The 17,920-nt window shown below is 48.3% G+C and overlaps 1 protein-coding gene across 1 annotated transcript in view; it reads left to right on the top strand.

Moving 5' to 3' along the window:
• The window catches only part of PAX5 (paired box 5), a 197,055-nt gene that overhangs the window by 100,943 nt on the left and 78,192 nt on the right, over positions 1–17,920 (top strand). The window contains exon 8 of the mRNA XM_045296527.1: positions 1,891–2,020. Coding sequence (XP_045152462.1) covers positions 1,891–2,020 — 130 coding nt within the window. The remainder of the gene's footprint in view (positions 1–1,890; positions 2,021–17,920) is intronic.

Here is a 17,920-nt window from a genome sequence, read left to right as displayed (position 1 = left end):
TCCAGACTGGCCCCTGGCCCCCGTGTGCTGGGGAACTTTGGCCGCTCATCTCCTTTCCATGGAGGGCAGGCTTGTCCCTAAGGAGTTCGGACTGGACCTCCAGCCGATCACGTTACATGCCTTTCGCCTTTCTCATTGAAGTCTCTAATCCACCTGGAATTGATTTTTGTGTCTGGTGTAAAGTAAAGATCCAATTTCCCCCTTGTTTCTGAGTGGATAACCAGTGAGTCCCGCGCTGTTTATTAAAGAGTCCATCCTCCCCTGCTGATTTGTACACCCCCTCTGTCATATTTCAAGGCTCCACACATGTACGGATCAGTTTCTGCACTCAATTCTGTTTCATTGGCCCATTTATCTGCCCCTATGCCAATACCACCCTGTCCTAATTACTGTAGCTTTGTAGCCATTCTGGGTGTCTGGTAGGACTAGGGCCCCCGCCGCAACCCCCCCCCCACCTTCTTCCTTTGCAAGTATCTGGGCTCTCCTTGGAGCCGTGTGGACGTGTCTACCTGGTTCACTGTCGGCCTCTGCTGCAAGGTGCCTGTAGGGCCCTAGGGAGCTCTGGAAAAGCTGTCCTCAGTAAGATTCCATCTCAGGGCCCCTGAGCTTGCGACTCCTACACCCCCGGCTTCCACCAACCTCAGCTGGCACCTAAGCTTGCCAGGGCGTGCTTTCTAACTGACTTGGCTGAGGAAAGTACCAAGGAGGTGCCAGCCTCCCTTCTGCCTGACACTTGCCCAGCGGTGGTCCTTGGACATCATTGCTCCCCGTCTTCCCGTCTAGGGCGCCTACAAGCCCTTCCAGAAGACGCTGGTTCCCCGGACCCTGGGTCCAAGAGGGAAACCCCGATGCCAACGCTTGGCACGGGCAGCCAAATGCTTTGGCTTAGGCTCTTGCGAGTATTCTCTACCTGCAAATAGGACTTGGGGGCTGAGTGAGACAAAAAGACACGCCATTCATATGTGTAATTTATTCGGCCCTTGAAGGGGAAGGCCTAGGTGGGCATCTTCATTGCCTTCTCTGGGGACCATTCTGACGGGAGTCTGAATGCCCAGGAAATGACTCAGTGCGCGCTTTGAGCTTATACAAGTGGTTTGAAGAAAGGTATATGACTCATGGCCTCAATGCCTGCGGTGGGTGTGAACTAGATAAATCAACAGTTTTTCAAAGTTTTCAGCCTACCAGGTGTTAACGTGTTTCAAAACTCACAAACACTGGCGCAGGGTATGGGGGGTGGGGCTCTGCTGGTTTGCCGCAGTGGGTGTCGCCTGGGAGGGGATGAGAGACGGAGACTCTGCCCTGTTGGCCACAGGCAAGGTCAGTGCAAGATCATGACCAGAGCACCTGATATCTTTTCTCTGTATTTCCTGCCTATCCCTTTGGGCTTCAATTGCTCATCTGTGAAGAGAGGGTTTGGACTCGGGTGGACCCTGGGGTTTGCTTTCACTGGTGTCTGATTCTACTTATGTGGCAGAAGAGCTCAGAAATCAGAAAACTTTCTTTGCATTCTCTTGACAAAAGGGCTCTGATGTTTGCCTTGCGTCCGCTTTACGGAGTTGTCCCCTCTGGAGGAGGGGGGCTGTCTCTGAGCCACCGGGGCGAGGCGAGTGGGAGCCAGCAGGTCACAAAGAGAGCGAGATGGGACCCTGGGAAAGCCACCTTGGACCCTGCTCACGTCTTCAGCTGAGGGAGAACTCTCCACTCTGGAGATCCTTGAATTTGCCCTCTCCGTTCCTGGGGTTCCTTGACACACACACCCCGCCTCCGCCATGGTCCTTGGCACTGGTGTGGGCTAGCGCAGTGGGGTGACTGGCCCCAGCAGGGGGTGGAGGCAGCTGGCTCGGGTGCTGGGGAGCTGTGTTGCTGAGCCACCTCTGTTTCTCCCTGCAGACCACCGAGTATTCAGCCATGGCCTCACTGGCCGGGGGGCTGGACGACATGAAGGCCAACCTGACCAGCCCCACCCCTGCCGACATCGGGAGCACAGTGCCTGGGCCGCAGTCCTATCCCATCGTGACAGGTGAGGGCACCTGCGGTGTGGGCAATGCGAGGGGCACCCACTGGACTTGCAGAGAGAGAGAGACAGAGAGGAGGGAGAGTGGTCCTTGGACATCATTGCTCATTTTGTTTAAATGAGGCTGTGGGGTCTGGAACTGCTGGGCCTGGGTGCCTGGGCGGGTTGAGAGCAGGGTATTGATGGCTCAGATAACGTCGGAGAACAAATGGCAAGAGGACTTTGGAGTGAGAGGCCTGGAGCAAAGCTTCATGGCTGAGGCCTGGGTGATTTCTTGGCCGTCTGTGGGTGGGGCTGGGAGCTCGGAAGTCTAGCGTCTATCTCGCTGGTGAGAAACGCAGCCTGGTCTGGTGGCAGCTTCCAGGATGAGCAGGGCTCCTCCTGACTTCTGTTGACATTTCAGCTTTGCAGGCAGAAGTTGAGTGAGGGCAGGGAGTTTTGCTGGGAAGATGCTGGCTGTATGCAAAGCAACCACCCTTCCAGAAGGTTCAGAGCCAGGCCTTTGATCCTGCTTGGGGCTAGCAGTGTAAGGAGCAAGACTTTGGAGCCTGGAGGCAGAGTGTGAACCTCCATTTACTTGCTGTGACACTAAGAATGCGTTATAGAGCAACTCTGGGCTGGTCTTTGGTTTTTTGTTCTTTTACATCTGTAAGATGAGACTAAGGAGTGGGGCATGGGCAGAAGCTAGGCCCAGATTTGAAGCTCTGGGCCTCACGAGGGTATCAGTCAAGTGGCAAGAGTGACTGGGTCCTGTTCACCTGAGACGGGGCACAGAGCCAGGACCTGGAATACACCTGAGACTGCAAGGCGGGAGATGACAGTGGTGGGACAGGGAGCCTGAAGCTTCAGTCAGAGCGAGTGTTTACCAGCATCAAAGAGTGCGGATGAGACAGGCTGAAGGACGCGGCACCCTGACCAATTTAAGCATCCGCTAAGGGTTCCGCTAAGGGAGACTGGACTCGTGGGATCCCTACCTCACACTTTATATAAAAATGATCAAAGGTTGATCAAAGCGTTACTTGTAAATGAATTAAATCGTAATCATGAGAGACCTTTTAAACATGTGAGACCCTTTAAAAAATGTAAAATAACTCTCATAATAAAATGCTACACAACCATTAAAAAGAATCTCAGAGTGGAGAAAAGCCTTCTAAAGTTCCAAATATAAACTACAAAGAAAAATATTCAAATAACCTCTAAAAATGTAAATCTCCTGATAAAGCACAATATTGGGGACCAATGTAGAACACAGATAACAGAAAGCTAATTTATTTCATATAAAAAACATTTCTAGAAATAAATTTGAAAAAAAAAGTGTAGAAAAATAAGCAAAAGACATGACTAAGTAGTTCATCGAAAAAATGCGTGGCCACCACCCTGTGAAAAATGTGTGCCTGACTCCTAATTGAAAACCTCAAAAAAAAAAAAAAAAGAAAACATCAAATTAAAACAGCAATGGGGCAGTTTGAAGAAAGTCTAAGAGCGTATGCAAGGTAAAAATGATTCATAAGGCTCTGCTGCATTGGAAGAAGGGATGAGAAACATGGTTTCAGACACTGCTACAGAAGTATAAATTGGTGCAATTTGGGGGGGAAAGAAATTTGTCAATATCTATCCAACTTTAAATGCCCAGACCCTCTGACGCAGAATTTTATATCCACTTTTAGGATTCATCTCACAGCTACATTCACAAAACAAAAACAAAGATACACATACATATACATGTAGCTACAGAATGACTTATCATGGGAAACAAATGGAAAAAACCGGACTCCATTCTCACTCCGAGCGGCCCTGGAGAACAGAGTAGAATTGTCTGTGTGGGTTTCTGAGACGGTAGCTCTTTACAGGAGCAGAAAGCCTCATCTTTCTCCCGAGGACTGACTGCTGGTTTTGAACTGCTGACCTTGTAGTCAGCAACCCAGCAGCTAATCCCAAGCAGTCTCATTAGGATGAGTAAAATAAATGATGGTTGTCTCACATAATAAAACCCCACACAACCATGAAAGAGAATGAAACAGGCTAGCTGTCCTGACACGAATAAGTGTCTAAGGTCTGTTTTGAGGGGAAAAAGCAAAAAAGCAAGCAGAGTAATAGGTTCCAGTATGATCTCATTTGCATGGGAAAATGTAAAGAACCCCCCCCCCCCACGTACCTAGACAAACATATATTCCAGAAAAACTCAGACTCGCCGCCATCAAGCTGATGCTAACTCATAGTGACTCTGTGGTAGAGTCAAACTGCCCCGGGGAGTTCTGAGAGTAACTCCTTAAGGGAGTCCAGAGCCTCAACTGTCTCCCACAGAGTGGCTGGTGGGTTTGAAGTGCTGACCTTGTGGTTCACAGCCCAACGTGTAACTACTAGGCCACCAGGACTCCATGTGTGTAAGATAGCTGTAGATGAAGACGCCGGGATCAGATCCCTGATCCCCTTTTCTAGCTAGAGAGGGATCAGGGTGCTGTGTTAGGGCTTAGGTTCTCTGCCCACTTCGACCCAGTGTTCCCTTGAAATAGCAAATATTCACTGGGTCCTTACTCCCCAGGGAGGACAGTGATTACTATGTTCAACAACAAGGTCAGCGGTTTGAAACCAACAGCCACTCTGCACATTGTAGGGGATGTTCTCCTCCCCTAAAGAATTATAGTCTTTGGAACCCACAGGGACAGTTCTATCCTGTCCTGTGGCGCCCCTGTGAGTTGGGTCGACTCAATGGCATTGAGTGGGGTTTTTTTTTTACTCCCTGGGAGTTAGAGTCACAAATCAGATCACCTATCTTCTATTATGTCAAGTAACATATAAATAATGCCCTCAGATGAGGAGTGGAGGAGGGCAGTGTCTCGGGAGCCAGAAGCTTTTGTTGATGGTGGGAAGGCGTAGGGTGACTGTCGCCATTGTCCAATGTCATGGAACTGAATCTGACATGCAAACATGTTGACGTGGCAGACGTTCTCGCGCGGATTTTTACCACAACAAAGCCATTTTACAAGATGCACTAACTGTGGGGTCCAGGAGAAATCGCAGCCAAATGACTGTGCACTTGGGCCTGCGGGTGCTGCGTGTGTCTGCACTGAGAAACATAGGGCAGCCGTCAAGGGCAGAATCAGGAAGGCTTGGTCAAAGTTCACCTAAAACAAAGTACCAGTCTACTTTGCTCATACGTTTCTTTGATTTCCCTGGAAAACACACCATAGACCACACCCTCGCAGACACCATAAACCGACATTTCTACAGAGCCGTCCGTTCTAGCTGCAGACATTTGGAAGCAGATTTTTCACCGATGTGAATGTTCGGCAGGATATGAGCCTGGTTCCCGATGAGGAAGAATCCTTCACTGTATCGGGCTGTCCCATTACAAACCAATACTGCCCATCGATCACACAAACCAGAAAATCCCACTCCCGCCGACCCTGTGTGTGTCAGAGTAGACCTGTGCACACGAGTGTGTCACGACTGTTCACACCGCTTGCTCCCACTGTCGCCTGCGCTCTCACTCAGTCACCTGATAGAACAGAGTGGGATTTCTGAAGTTGAAATCTTTCTGGAAGCTGACTGCCGCCCGCGCCTTTCTCCAGCAGAGCACTGAGTGACCTCTAACGGCTGACCTTTTGGTTTGGCTGCTGAGCACTTAAGGGTTAACCAGGGGTCCTCAAACTTTTTAAACAGGGGGCCAGTTCACTGTCCCTCAGACCCATTGGAGGGCTGGACTATGGTTTTAAAAAAAATCTATGAACAAATTCCTATGCACACTGCACATATCTTATTTTGAAGTAAAAAACAAAATGGGGCAAAAACACCCGGCAGGCCGGATAAATGTCTTCGGTGGGCCGCATGTGGCCCATGGGCCGTAGTTTGAGGATGCCTGAGTCTTAACCACTGTGCCACCCGAGCTCCGTCTGCATCATCCGGAGACTCCCAATCATATAAACCAAAAAAACCCCAAGTCCACCACCATGGCATCTCTTCTGCCTCCCAGGGAGCCGGCTGACGGTTTCCAAGACGGTTTATCTTTATGGGAGCAGACAGGCTCATCTTTCTCTTTCGAAGCAGCTAGTGGGTTTGAATCACCAACTTTGTGGTTCACAGTCCGGTACCTAACCCACTGCGCCACCAGGTCTCCTTAATGATGGACACCCTCCCTACAGATTTCCAAACAGCCCTCTAGGGGGCAGTGTTGACAGAATGGAGAGGGAAGAGCTGAATCCCACCTAGTGAGGAAACGTGTCTTCCTCACACAGCTCTGGACTCTTCAGGGGAGAGAGCTGGGCTGGCCAGCCCCCCAAGCCCAGCATGAAGTTGGTGCTCAGTTGGACAGACTGCCAACCCCCGCTCAGGGCTCATCCTGGGCCGGCCTGAGGGCCCCTGTGGGGCTCCATCCCTGGCCCTCACCCACCAGGCTGTCTAGAGAAGCTCTCATTAGCGAGCAGGTCGACTTCTCCCCATCATTTCTGTGCCCCACTCAATAGGAACTCACACCCGGGCTCTACCAACCAGGGCCGCGGTTCAGAAACCGCTCACCATTTGCAAACCGGTGACATGGCCAGCCTGGTCCTGCACCGTCAGCAGCTTGGGCTCGTCCTGATTGGGACTAATTACCTGCAGGTGTGTTCTTGGGCCACAGGCCTGCTGGGTGGGCAGTCACTCTGCCTACCTGCCCGGAGAGGGGCTGGGGCACCAGGCTGGCTGCTTCTGCTTCCTGCCTTACTGTTGGTGGTCTCGCCGCCAGCTGTGCCTGCCTGACCCTTTGCCTGTCACCTTGGTGACCCTCTCTCAGAGGGCCAGGGGGCTGGAGCCTGGGTTAGCTCCGCTCTCTCCTGGGTTTGTCGGATGGCTGGAGGAGATGAGGGCGTCTGCTTCTGGTCCAGTGAGTGTGGGACACACTGGCCTGGAGGATCCAGCCTCTGGGGTCTGAGGCTTCTCCTGGGCCCTAAGCAAGAGAGGCCATGCTACCCTAGAGACAAAGGGAGACAGTGGGAAAGCCCGCACCGAGACGGACAGAATGACTTCCGAGCCTCTGAATAACAACACCAGCTCTGATTTGCGGCATCACATGGGTCCAAAGTTTTGAGTCTCGGTCTGGGAAATTAAACGTGGCCCAAGACAGTCTTTATTTCATCTGAGCAGTAGCTGAAGGTTGGAGGAAAGAGCTCTAGAGGGTAAGTGCACACTTTGCCACTTAACTCGTTCGATCACTGGGCAGATGGGTGGTCCTCTCGGAGCCCCGTTCTCATGTGATGCCCCATCTACCATCCTTGGCTGCTGTGAGGCGGGCATGAGGCAATAGGGAGGAGAGTGTGTGGGGATCCTTGGGGGAGAAGATCAGGAGGGGTCCAGGATCCTTGGTTGGCACCTCCCACCTTCCCTCCAAGCAGACGTCTCTGACCAGAACAGGGTGGGAATATCATACAGTCAGCTCCTCAATTGGAAGCTGGGAGACTGTGGTCAGAGAAGGGAGGGCACCTGTTTAAGGCCAGATCCTCCACGGCTCATGAGTTAAAGCTGGAACAGGGACTCGCCCAGAGCCTTGGCCTCCACAGTTTAATGATGGATGGATACGGATGGATTAAAATGAAGCCCAGTTTACATTTCAGGGAGGTGGTCTTGTTTTGGTTTTAAGCACATGATTGAGAATGGCAGCAAGAAAGCAGGGCTGCTGGGGTTTGATCTCAGTAGGACCATCTGATAGCTGAACGATCGTGGGCGAGTTATTCCTCTCTGTGCCCAAGGTCCCCATCTGTGAAGTGAGACCAGCAACAGAGGCCCTCTGGCCAGGGGCAAGGTCTCTCCGTTGAGCCATGTTGAAGATCATCAGCCCCAACTAGCTGCCTCTTCCCTCAGAGTGGACTCAGTGAAATGTAAAACCAAGCAGACAAGAGCAGCCGTGTGTATCCAGGCAGCCCCATTGTGCTATGAAATCTGCAATAACAGCCACAGTTGCACCTGTACACCATGACCTGCTGCCCTCTAGTTGATTCCAATTCAGAGTGACCGTGCATGTGTGGAGGGGTTCCAAGGCTTTGTAAATAAATCTTCATGGAAGCAGAAAGTCGTATCTTTCTCCTGCTGAGTGGCTGGTAGGTTTAAGCCACTGACCTGGTGGGGTCAGTAGTGCAATGATGAGCCACATGCCATGATGTCCTGTAACTGTAGAGGTTTGATGCCATCACGTAACATCTCTGGTCTTTGGTCATTGATGTTCAGTGTACCCAATCTCTTCTTGAGATGGTCTCTAAGTTCAGGTAGGATATCCTTACGGTCATATTTTTTCCTCTCATGGGCTTGTTTTCATTTTGTTCAGCTTCAACTTGAACTTGCCTCTAAACAATTGACGGTCTGTTTTGCAGTTGGTTACTGGTCTTTTTCTGACCGACGCTATTGAGCTTCTCCATTGTCTCTTTCCACAGATGCAACCAATTTCAGTCCTGTTTATCCATTCGGTGAGGTCCTTGTGTATAGTCACCACTTCTGTTGTTGAACAAAAGAGATTTGCAATGAATACCTTGTTGAAAAATTTTATTATATGATCTCTTGTACCATTTCTATTACCCAGACCTGTTTTCCAACTACTGATCCTTCTTGTTAGTTTTGATTTGCAGTCACTAGTTGTATTAGTCTGAGTACTTTAGAGAAACAAATCCACAGCAACATGTATAAGAGAGTTTTATGTAAAGAAAGTGTGCCTCACGAAAACATCCCAACCCAATGCTGCCCAAGCCCACAAGTCCAACATTAACCCATTAACCCAACACCAGTCCACAAAGTCCTCCACCTCACAAAACAGAGGCAATGATGCCGACTGCAGGAGGAAAGCTGAGTCAGTGAACGAACGAACAAGCATCTCAGCACTAGCAGGGGTCCCCACATGGCTGCTCCAGCACCCAGGGCTGCATCGGGATAGGTCCATGTGGCTTCTCCTTGGGGATGTCTTGTAGGAAGCCAATCTTGCAAGCTGAAGCAGGGAACTGCTAAGGCAGCTGCAACCCTGGTGCAACCATCACAAAACAAGAGACCCGAGAACTAGAAAGGCGAGGCTCACCACCCATTTATCCCTCTGCCTTTCAATTAGCCCCACATGTGATTATCGGCCAGGTTGGCACAATTAACTAACTCACTAGTACTCATCAATCAAATGGTTTCACATTTGATCAATTTCAGACTGCAAGATGTGGTTAAAATCTTCAATTTCTTCATCTACGGCTGGTAGTGATTGATGTGTAGGTTGGAGTCCTGGTCATATTAACGGTCTTCTTTGCAAGCTTGTGAGTATTACCTATCATTGACAGAGTGGTACTGCAGGACAGACCTTGAGATATTCTTATGACAGTGAATGTGATGCTGTTCCTCTCTAATTTGCCGTGCCCGGCATGGTAGAACACATGCTTATCTGATTAAAAATGGCCCACACCTGTCCATTTCAGCTCACTAATGCTCAGGTGTGCATCTTCAAGCATTTCTATTTCATTTTTGACAATTTCCAAATTTCCTAGAATCTTCCTTCTTAACACTCCAAGTTATAATTCCTAATGGATGCTTGCAGCATTTCTTCTCATTCTGAGTCATGCTACATTAGCCACACACAAAAAGGTTCCCGAAGCTTTAGTTCATTCATGTCGTTACAGTCAACTCTACTCGGAGGAGGCAGCTCTCCCCTGGTCATTGTTTGGGTGCCTCATCTGTTGATACCATATCAGACAATGTTCCCCTGTGATCCATGAGGTTTTCATTGACCAATTGCTTTTACCAAAAGTACGTCACCAGGTCCTTCTTCTATGTCTGCCTTAGTCTGGAAGCTCTGCTGAAACCTGTCCATCAGGGCGACCCTGCTGGGATTTGCAATAGTGGTAGCATAACTCCCAATATGATACTGGAATGACATCAAGTGGATCATATGTGAAGAAAGTGAAAGGTCATTAAAAATACTGGGCAAGAGTGGATGGCATAAAGGACGCTGACACTTACTCCTGAACATACGTCTGACAGACAAAGGGAACAGAATGAATGAAGTAAAAAAGTTGAATGGAAGCTTTTGAAGGGTGGCTTGAAAAGACAAAGTGTCCCACTATCATGATCCAAACTCTACCTTGCAAGTCTGGCTAGACCAGAGGATGTACACTGGTACAGATAGGAACTGGAAACAGAGGGAATCCAGGGCAGATGATCCCTTCAGGACCAGTGGTGTGAGTGGCGATACTGGGAGTGTAGAGGGAGAGTGGGTTGGAAAGGGGGAACTGACGACAAGGATCTACATGTGACCTCCTCCCTGGGGGACGGACAACTGAAAAGTGGGTGAAGGGAGACATCGGACAGGGCAAGATATGACAAAATGATAAATTTATAAATTTTCAAGGGCTCATAAGGGAGGGGGTAGTGGGGAGGGAGGGGAAAAATGAGGAGTTGATGCCAGGGGCTTAAGTGGAGAGCAAATGTTTTGAGAATGATGAGGGCAATGAATGTACAAATGTGCTTTACACAATTGATGTATGTATGGAGTATGATAAGAGTTGTATGCGCCCCTAATAAAATGATTTTTAAAAAAGAAGAAAAGACAAAGTGAAATATTATAATGGAAGGTGCACAGACTTGGAGTTAGACAACTCATGCTTGTTATTTCTCAGGCTGCAAGAGTGGAAGAGCAAGTGTACACCTTGAGTTATAGTATTGAAGGATTCTACAGGCAAACTGTTGAAGTATGCAGGAAGCCTAGAAGAAGGTAAAAGGAATACACAGAGGCCCTGCGCCCAAAAGAATTGGTTGATGTTCAACTTTTTAATAATGTAACATGTGATCAAGAACCAATGGTCTTGAAAGAAAAAGTCCAAGCCGCACTGAAGGCATTGGGGAAAAACAAGGCTCAAAAAATGGGCAGAACGCCAATTGAAATGTTCCAACAAATTGCTTCAACACCAGAGGTGTTCACTGTCTATGCCAAGGAATTTGGAAGACTACTACCTGGAAGAGAACCATATTTGTGCCCGTTCTACAGAAAGGCAACCCAACAGCATGCAGAAATGATCAACTACTACCATTAATGTCATATGAAAGTAAAATTTTGATGAGCTAATTAAACAATTGTTGCAGCAATACAATTACAAAAGGCTCCCAGAATTTCCAGACAGACTCAGAAGAGGACATGTAATAAGGGTTATCAGTGCTGATATCAGATGGATCTTGGCTTAAAGTAGAGACTACCAGAATGTTGTTTACTTGTGTTTGATTGACTATGCAAAATCATTTGACTGTGTTGATCATAACATTGGGAAAAACAGGAATTTTAGAACCACATCCAGAACCTGTACATAGTTGAGATGCATGGAATACTTAATAGGTTAAAATCAAGAAAGGCATGTGTCAGAGTTATCGTCTTTCACCAGATTGAATATATTCATTTAATCTGTATGCTGAGCAAACACACTGAGAAACTGAATTATATGTAAAAGAATTTGGCATCAGGATTGAAGGAAAACTCATTAACAGCTTTCATTATGTGGATGACTTGAAGCATTTATTAATGAATATCAAAGATTACTACCATATCAAAGATATGCATTGCACCTCAACATAAAGAAAACAAAATCCTAGCATCGTTACAAACAGATAAAAGATTGAAAGTGTCAAAGATTCATTTACTTGGATCCACGATTAATGCCCATAGAAGCAGTAGTCATGAGATGAAACGGCATAGGTTTGCATTGGACACATTTTCTGTAAAAGAAATCTTTAAAGTGTTAAACAGCAAAGATGCCTTTTTGAGGACTGTGGTTCATTTGACCTAAGCCATAATGTTTTCAGTCATCTTATATGCATTTGAAGTCTAGTCTTGGTGAAAAATATTGCACTTGAATTATAATCTCGGTGAAAAAATATTGCATCTGTCATGGACTCCCAGAAGAATGAAGAAATCTGTCATGGAAGAACTACAGCCGGAATGCCCCTCATAAGTGAGCATGGCCAGATCTTGTCTCGCACACTTAGGGCACGGTCGTAGGAGAAGGACAGCGTGCTTGGTAAAAGCAAGAGAGAGGAAGCTCCTGAATGAGATGGACTGACACGTGGCTGCCAGGAGGGGCTCAGATGGCTGTGGGAATGGCCCGAGTGGGGCCGTGTTTCAGTCTGTTGTATATCGGAGGGCTGTGAGTCAAACCAACTTGACAGCACCCCACAGCAGTGACCACATGGGGAGACCACCGAAAGATGTAGGAAGCATCCAGGGAAACTGGAACGAATATACAGTACCGGTGTATCACAGAGAACTGGTTGATAGGCACTCACCTTGGGAGGTGGCACATGATCAAGAACTGAAAGTACTGGATAGGAAAGTCCAAGATCCACTGAAGGCATTGGTGAAAAATCAATGTCCAAGAATTGGCACATTACCAACTGAGATGATTCCACAAATGGGTACAATGCTGGAAGGGCTCACTTGTCTATGCCCAGAAATTTGGAAGATAGCTAGCTGACCCACCCCCTGGAAGAAATCCATATTCATGGCCACTCTAAAGAAAGGGAATCAATCCAGTGGAACATAGAAATTATCGAGCAATATAATTAATAGCACACGCAAGTAAAAGTATGCTAACGATTAAGCAAATAAGGAGACAAACAAAACCGTGGCAGCAATATAGTGCCAGGAACTGCCAGAAATTCTAGTCAGATCCAGAGCAGGCTGGGAAATGAGGGATCTCATTGTTTATGTCTGATGGATCTTGGCTGACAGCAGAGAATATCAGAAACATGTCTACTGGTGTTTAATTGATTACACAAAGGCATCCAACTGTGAGATCAGAATAACTTATGGATGATTTTGTAAAGAATGAGAATTCCAGAACACTTGATGCTCAAGTGTAACCTGTACAGAGATCAAGAGACAGTTGTTTGCACAGAAAAGTGGCCGCTGGGTGGTTTAAAATCTGGAAAGCTGTGCGCCGAGACTGTATCATTTTACTATATTTATTCAACTTCATGGAGAGCAAATCGTCTCAGAAAGTGGACTATCTGAAGAAGAATGTGGCCTCAGGATTGGAGGAAGCTTATTCACCACTTGCAATATGCAAGTGACACACCATGTGTGCTGAAAGTGAAGCGGACTGGTAGCACCTGGTGATGCAGATGCAAGACGACCACCGTCAGCACCACTTCCTCATCAATATAAAGGAGACCACCACAACTGGACCAATAAACAACATCAGAGGAAAGACTGAAGTTGTCAAGGATTTAGTTTTACTTGGATTCACAATCTATGCCCAGGGAATTAGCAGTCCAGAGCTGCTCAACTGATGTGCTGCCCTGGGTAAATCTGTGGCAAAAGCCATCTCTACGGATGTCCCCTTGAGGACTAAAGGCACCTTGTATGCAGATGAAGCTGGACGACGAGTAAGGAAAACAGAGGACTTGATGACCAAAAACATTGACTGTGCCATGGACTACCGGAAGCAGAGCCAGAATGATCCTTGAAACAGAAGCCATGCTATCAGGAGGGGCCTGTTCCTGGAGAGGTACCTTGTTTGGTAAAGTAGGTCAGCAAACTAGAGGCAGACCGACAAGGAGATGGGCTGACCCAGTGACTGGAACCATCGGCTCCAACACAGCATTGGTCGCCAGGACGGGGCAGGGCTGAGCAGTGGTGTGCTCTGTTGTCCCTGAGATCCCCACACGCTGCGATGAACTTGCTAGCACCTAACAAGCACGATCACGAAGTGCTCCGCCCTCCAGGAGCTGGCCTAGGAAGCTGGTAGACGATGTCTGCGCAAAGCGGTTTGGGGAGTGGGATCGATAGAATGAATTCCGTAAAACAAAGCAAAACAAACGTGCTGCTGCCCCTGAGTGGATTTTGACTCCACAAGATTCATAGTTATTGTACGTTTGACTTTTCTGGGATGGGAGTATGATTCCAACCTTGGTGGTTAATGCTTGTCTTAACTAGGCTGACCCGTCAGGCTAAACGTACGCCCTGATTCTCTAACAACCAGCACTCTGAAGAGGATGGGCTTCAGGGCGAGAAGGAGAGCAACTGTGACTGAGAGGTGGGGTTAGGGAGCGAGAGCTTGTGATAGAGTAGGGTCGGTGCCTGGCTATGTTGAGGAGAAGGGATGAAATTTTTGGATCAGCCCAAAGCTGATTCCTATGGGGTAGAGGCCATACACGATTCTCCTCTCCAACTTTTTCACACCCCGCCCCTCTCCTACAACCTGTGGCACTCCTTACCCCTCTGCTGGGCTTGACAAGTCATTGCAATGGCCTCATAGAACATTCTTACAATGACGTGATTTCTTAGAGAAGTGACTACAGTTCAGAATCACGGCTGACTCAGGAGTAACAGGATACAACTCAGGAGACAGGAGACAGTTCTTCACTTAGGACAGCTCCCAGCCAAGGCAGCTCTTAGCTTCTTTTTGGTCAACTATATGCCCAGACAGGCATCCCTTCTTGTGGCTGTGCCTACCATGGGGCTGTCTCTGGGCGTTTGCCCTGCTTGAGCAAGTGGTACAGCTTTTTCAGATCTGCTGAAAAGTGCCCAGAGGCATGCCACTCAGCCAATGAGCCTCCTGTCTGAAGGCACTCAGCTCTCTCTTGCTTTATTGGTTGGCAAGTCTGCTGCAACCACGTCACACTGATCTCCTGGTGCCTGCCGACTGTACTTCGATTTCTGCCCTGTGTGTCTGCTACTGGGTTCTGCTGTGCTTGCTGCTGTTTCTCGCTGTCTGGTGCAACCTTTCGCATTACAGGTCTCTCCTGTTTTTAGGAGTCTTTCAGCACAGGGACACTGGATCCAAAGGACGTGCTCCGCTCTAGGCTCTTCTTGATGGTAGTGAGGTCCTCCGATCTCTGTCGCATGGCCCTCCTAGTCAGATCATGGTCTGATTAATGCCCTTGGCAGACCACAGTCACAGAGCTTGCATGGTAACTGGCCAATTCTGATAAGGTGTACTGACCAATCCCTTGCAGAATTGTGGCTAAGCCAGTTATGTTTGGCAGAATTATGAACCAAAGGCCAGCAAGAAGCCATCTAGAAGAGAAACCTGCTGCACTTCAAAGGTGAATCAGAGTCCCTCTGAAGAGGTAACATTAGAGCTGAGATCTAAACAATGAGAAGCCTTGGGAGGATTTGAGGGAAAGGCGTTCCTAGAAGAAGATACAGCGCCAATATATTTTCTCTCGTCCACTCACAGATGCTGCAGATATTTCTGTGAACGTAACAGAACTTACAGGGGGGAAAGTTATGAAAAGTTCTTAGTTCTAATGAGTTGCTGAGCCTGATGGCTCCAGATTACAGGCTCACAGGACACCAAGATCTATTGGCTTAACAGCGTCTGCAAAGATGATGTTCTACATCCTACTTTGGGGAGTAGCGACGGAGGTTCATAAAATCTAAGGTGCAACTCGTGGTATCTCTGGAGCAAACAAGAGGGAAGAAAACCCAAGGTACATGGAGACAATGTGCCCAAAGGACTCACGGACCCCAGTGAGCCCCAGCCTTCATGACTCCGAGAAGAGAGGAAAGAGATGGTGCCCAGCCACCACTGCTGGCTGCTCCAGAAGCACTCACTGTGAGGTCCTGGATCTCGTGGAGCAAACATGTGAACCCAAACTCAAAATGACTAAAGAAAAGTATCCAGCTTTCTGGTCTAATAAAGAACGGTGGAACCCTGGGCATTGTGGCTCTTGAGCCAACTCACTGCCATCGAGTCAAGACCAACTTACAGCGACCCTATCAGACAGGGTGGAACTGCTGCTGTGAGTGAGTCTCTGAGACTAGCTCTGGACGAGAGTAGAAAGCCTCATCTTAGAGCCCTTAGACACTTTATCATTGACACAGAACTCACCTCCGATGGGCCACTTTCAGCCAAATGATAGGCCTATAAGGTGAACACAAGCACTAGGAGGGTGTGCCCTCCTTAAACAATCAGTCGTATGAAGCAAGAGGAAGAAGTATGAATGGAGTGGGGAACACAGGGAGGGATGCTGTCACATTGCGTTACTGCAGTAACTGTCACAAAACAAAAGGTATATAATCGTTAAATGGAAAACCAATCTGTCCTATAAACATTCAACCACATCACAATTCGGAGTGTCTAAAAATATCTCAACCCCCAAAACCAAACTCGCTGCTGCTGAGTCAATGCTGGCTCATCGCATCCCTATAGGGCAGCATAGACGTGCCCCTGTGAAAGACGGCATCTCTTTCAGGGAGTAGAAAACCCCATCTTCCTCTGGTGGAGCGAATGGTGGTTTCGAACTGTTGAACTTGCAGTTAGCAGCCTAATGCCTAACCACAATGCTACCATCTAATCACCAATTAGATTCCAAAGATAAAATCCCATTTACCTCCTTACTGCATTTTTAAAAATAAGGCCTCCGAAGATGTCTTTTGAATGAATGAGTAGGCTACCTGCTCTTGCCCCTATCTGTTGGGTCAGACACACAAACCAGGCCTTGAGGCTCTCAGAATAAGTGGGAACCTAGTGACGCTGCCCATCCCAAGGCCCCGTCACTTCTAACTCAACGGCAAAGAATTCCCAAGCACTGCTGACTTGAAACGATTTGTCAAGCCAGAGGCCAAGCTGCCCACAACGTCCAGACTGGCCTTTATGCTGTGAACTCACCCACCAGACACTGCCCAGCACATCCTCATCCATGCATTCGGGGACCTACAGTCAGCCAAAGGCTACCAAGGGCTGCCCACAGTGGGGTCTGGTCTGCAGTCAGCTTGTGCGGACAGGTTTGTAAACAGACAGGTTTGCAGAGTGTTTTTAAACCTTTCAAGGAATGAGAAGTGATAGTTTAAAAACCAGAGGTGAACAAGCCACTAGGCAGCCGGCGGGGGCCTAGTTAAAGAATGGTGTTTACAGCGGACTCGCTGTAGGTGTAGTTAGGAAAGAGGGTGCTCACCGTGTCCTGCAAGGGAAGGTGTTTGGTTCATGAGAAAATTGAGGCACAGAGTCGTGTGTGCAGTGGGCTATCCTTTGTGGGCAGTGTGTGCATCTGCGTGACCATGCATGAAGGAACCTTGGAAGGAGACTCGGGGGTTAACCAGCTCTATGCAGGGAGAGTGACCTGGGTCTGGTAGAGAACTTTTTACCAAATATCATTTTATATATATTTTAAAAATTGTAAGCTTGGTCACCATACCACACTCTCGCCCAACAAATGCTTTGTCCCCGTCTCAGGGTGCCACAGCCCAGGGAGGGCCACCAACCAGGCTGCTCTGTAAAAAGTCAACATTCAAGATCGGTATCATCCCCAGAGGTACAAGTTGGCTGCTTGCACTTGAGAAAGACCCAGGGTGACTCCCGGTGGGGTGGAAAGCATTTGCTTCTGGGTTGTCAGACAGCCCTGCAGTGACAGATTGCTAGAAACCTGCCATTGGCGCACGCGCGGTACGTGGACGGCCACTCCGAGGCTCGGAGAAGCTGGAGGCCTGAGCGTTTCCCAGCTCTCAAGGCATTGGAGCTTCTCCGTCATTCAAATGCACATCAGAGGGGAATTATGATTAGCTCTCAGGTTAGCCTAGTGTTTCCAAGCACTATCTGTTAAAGAGAAGGATTACTATTTGGGTAAAGGGCTGTGTCAATTAAAAAAAAATAATTTCAGAAGACAGTAGCCCAGTTGTTTCTGACCTTGTGTTTGGTAGGATAAAAATAAACAGAGCCGAGGGCGGGCTGGTAATGCACTCGTAGATTTTCACACTTGCCGGTAGCTCGGAAGCCGACCTTTCCAAATAGCCTTCCAGCAGGTCTCCGGGCCTCCAGCTTCCCAGCCCACCCTGCTGTGATCCATCTTCCTAAAATAGCGATTCCATTAGCTTGCTCTCCTGGCCACAGAGCTCCACTGCCTGCTCACTGCCTGCAGGAGGAAAGTCCACACTGTAGAGCCCGCAATTTGCAGGGTTAGTGCCAGGCATCCATGCACTCA

Source organism: Echinops telfairi, unplaced genomic scaffold (assembly GCF_000313985.2).
Source record: "Echinops telfairi isolate 266 unplaced genomic scaffold, ASM31398v2 ScPeMD7_7410;HRSCAF=8448, whole genome shotgun sequence".
NCBI classification, from domain to species: Eukaryota; Metazoa; Chordata; class Mammalia; order Afrosoricida; family Tenrecidae; genus Echinops; species Echinops telfairi.
This window is presented reverse-complemented; position numbering and strand designations above follow the sequence as displayed.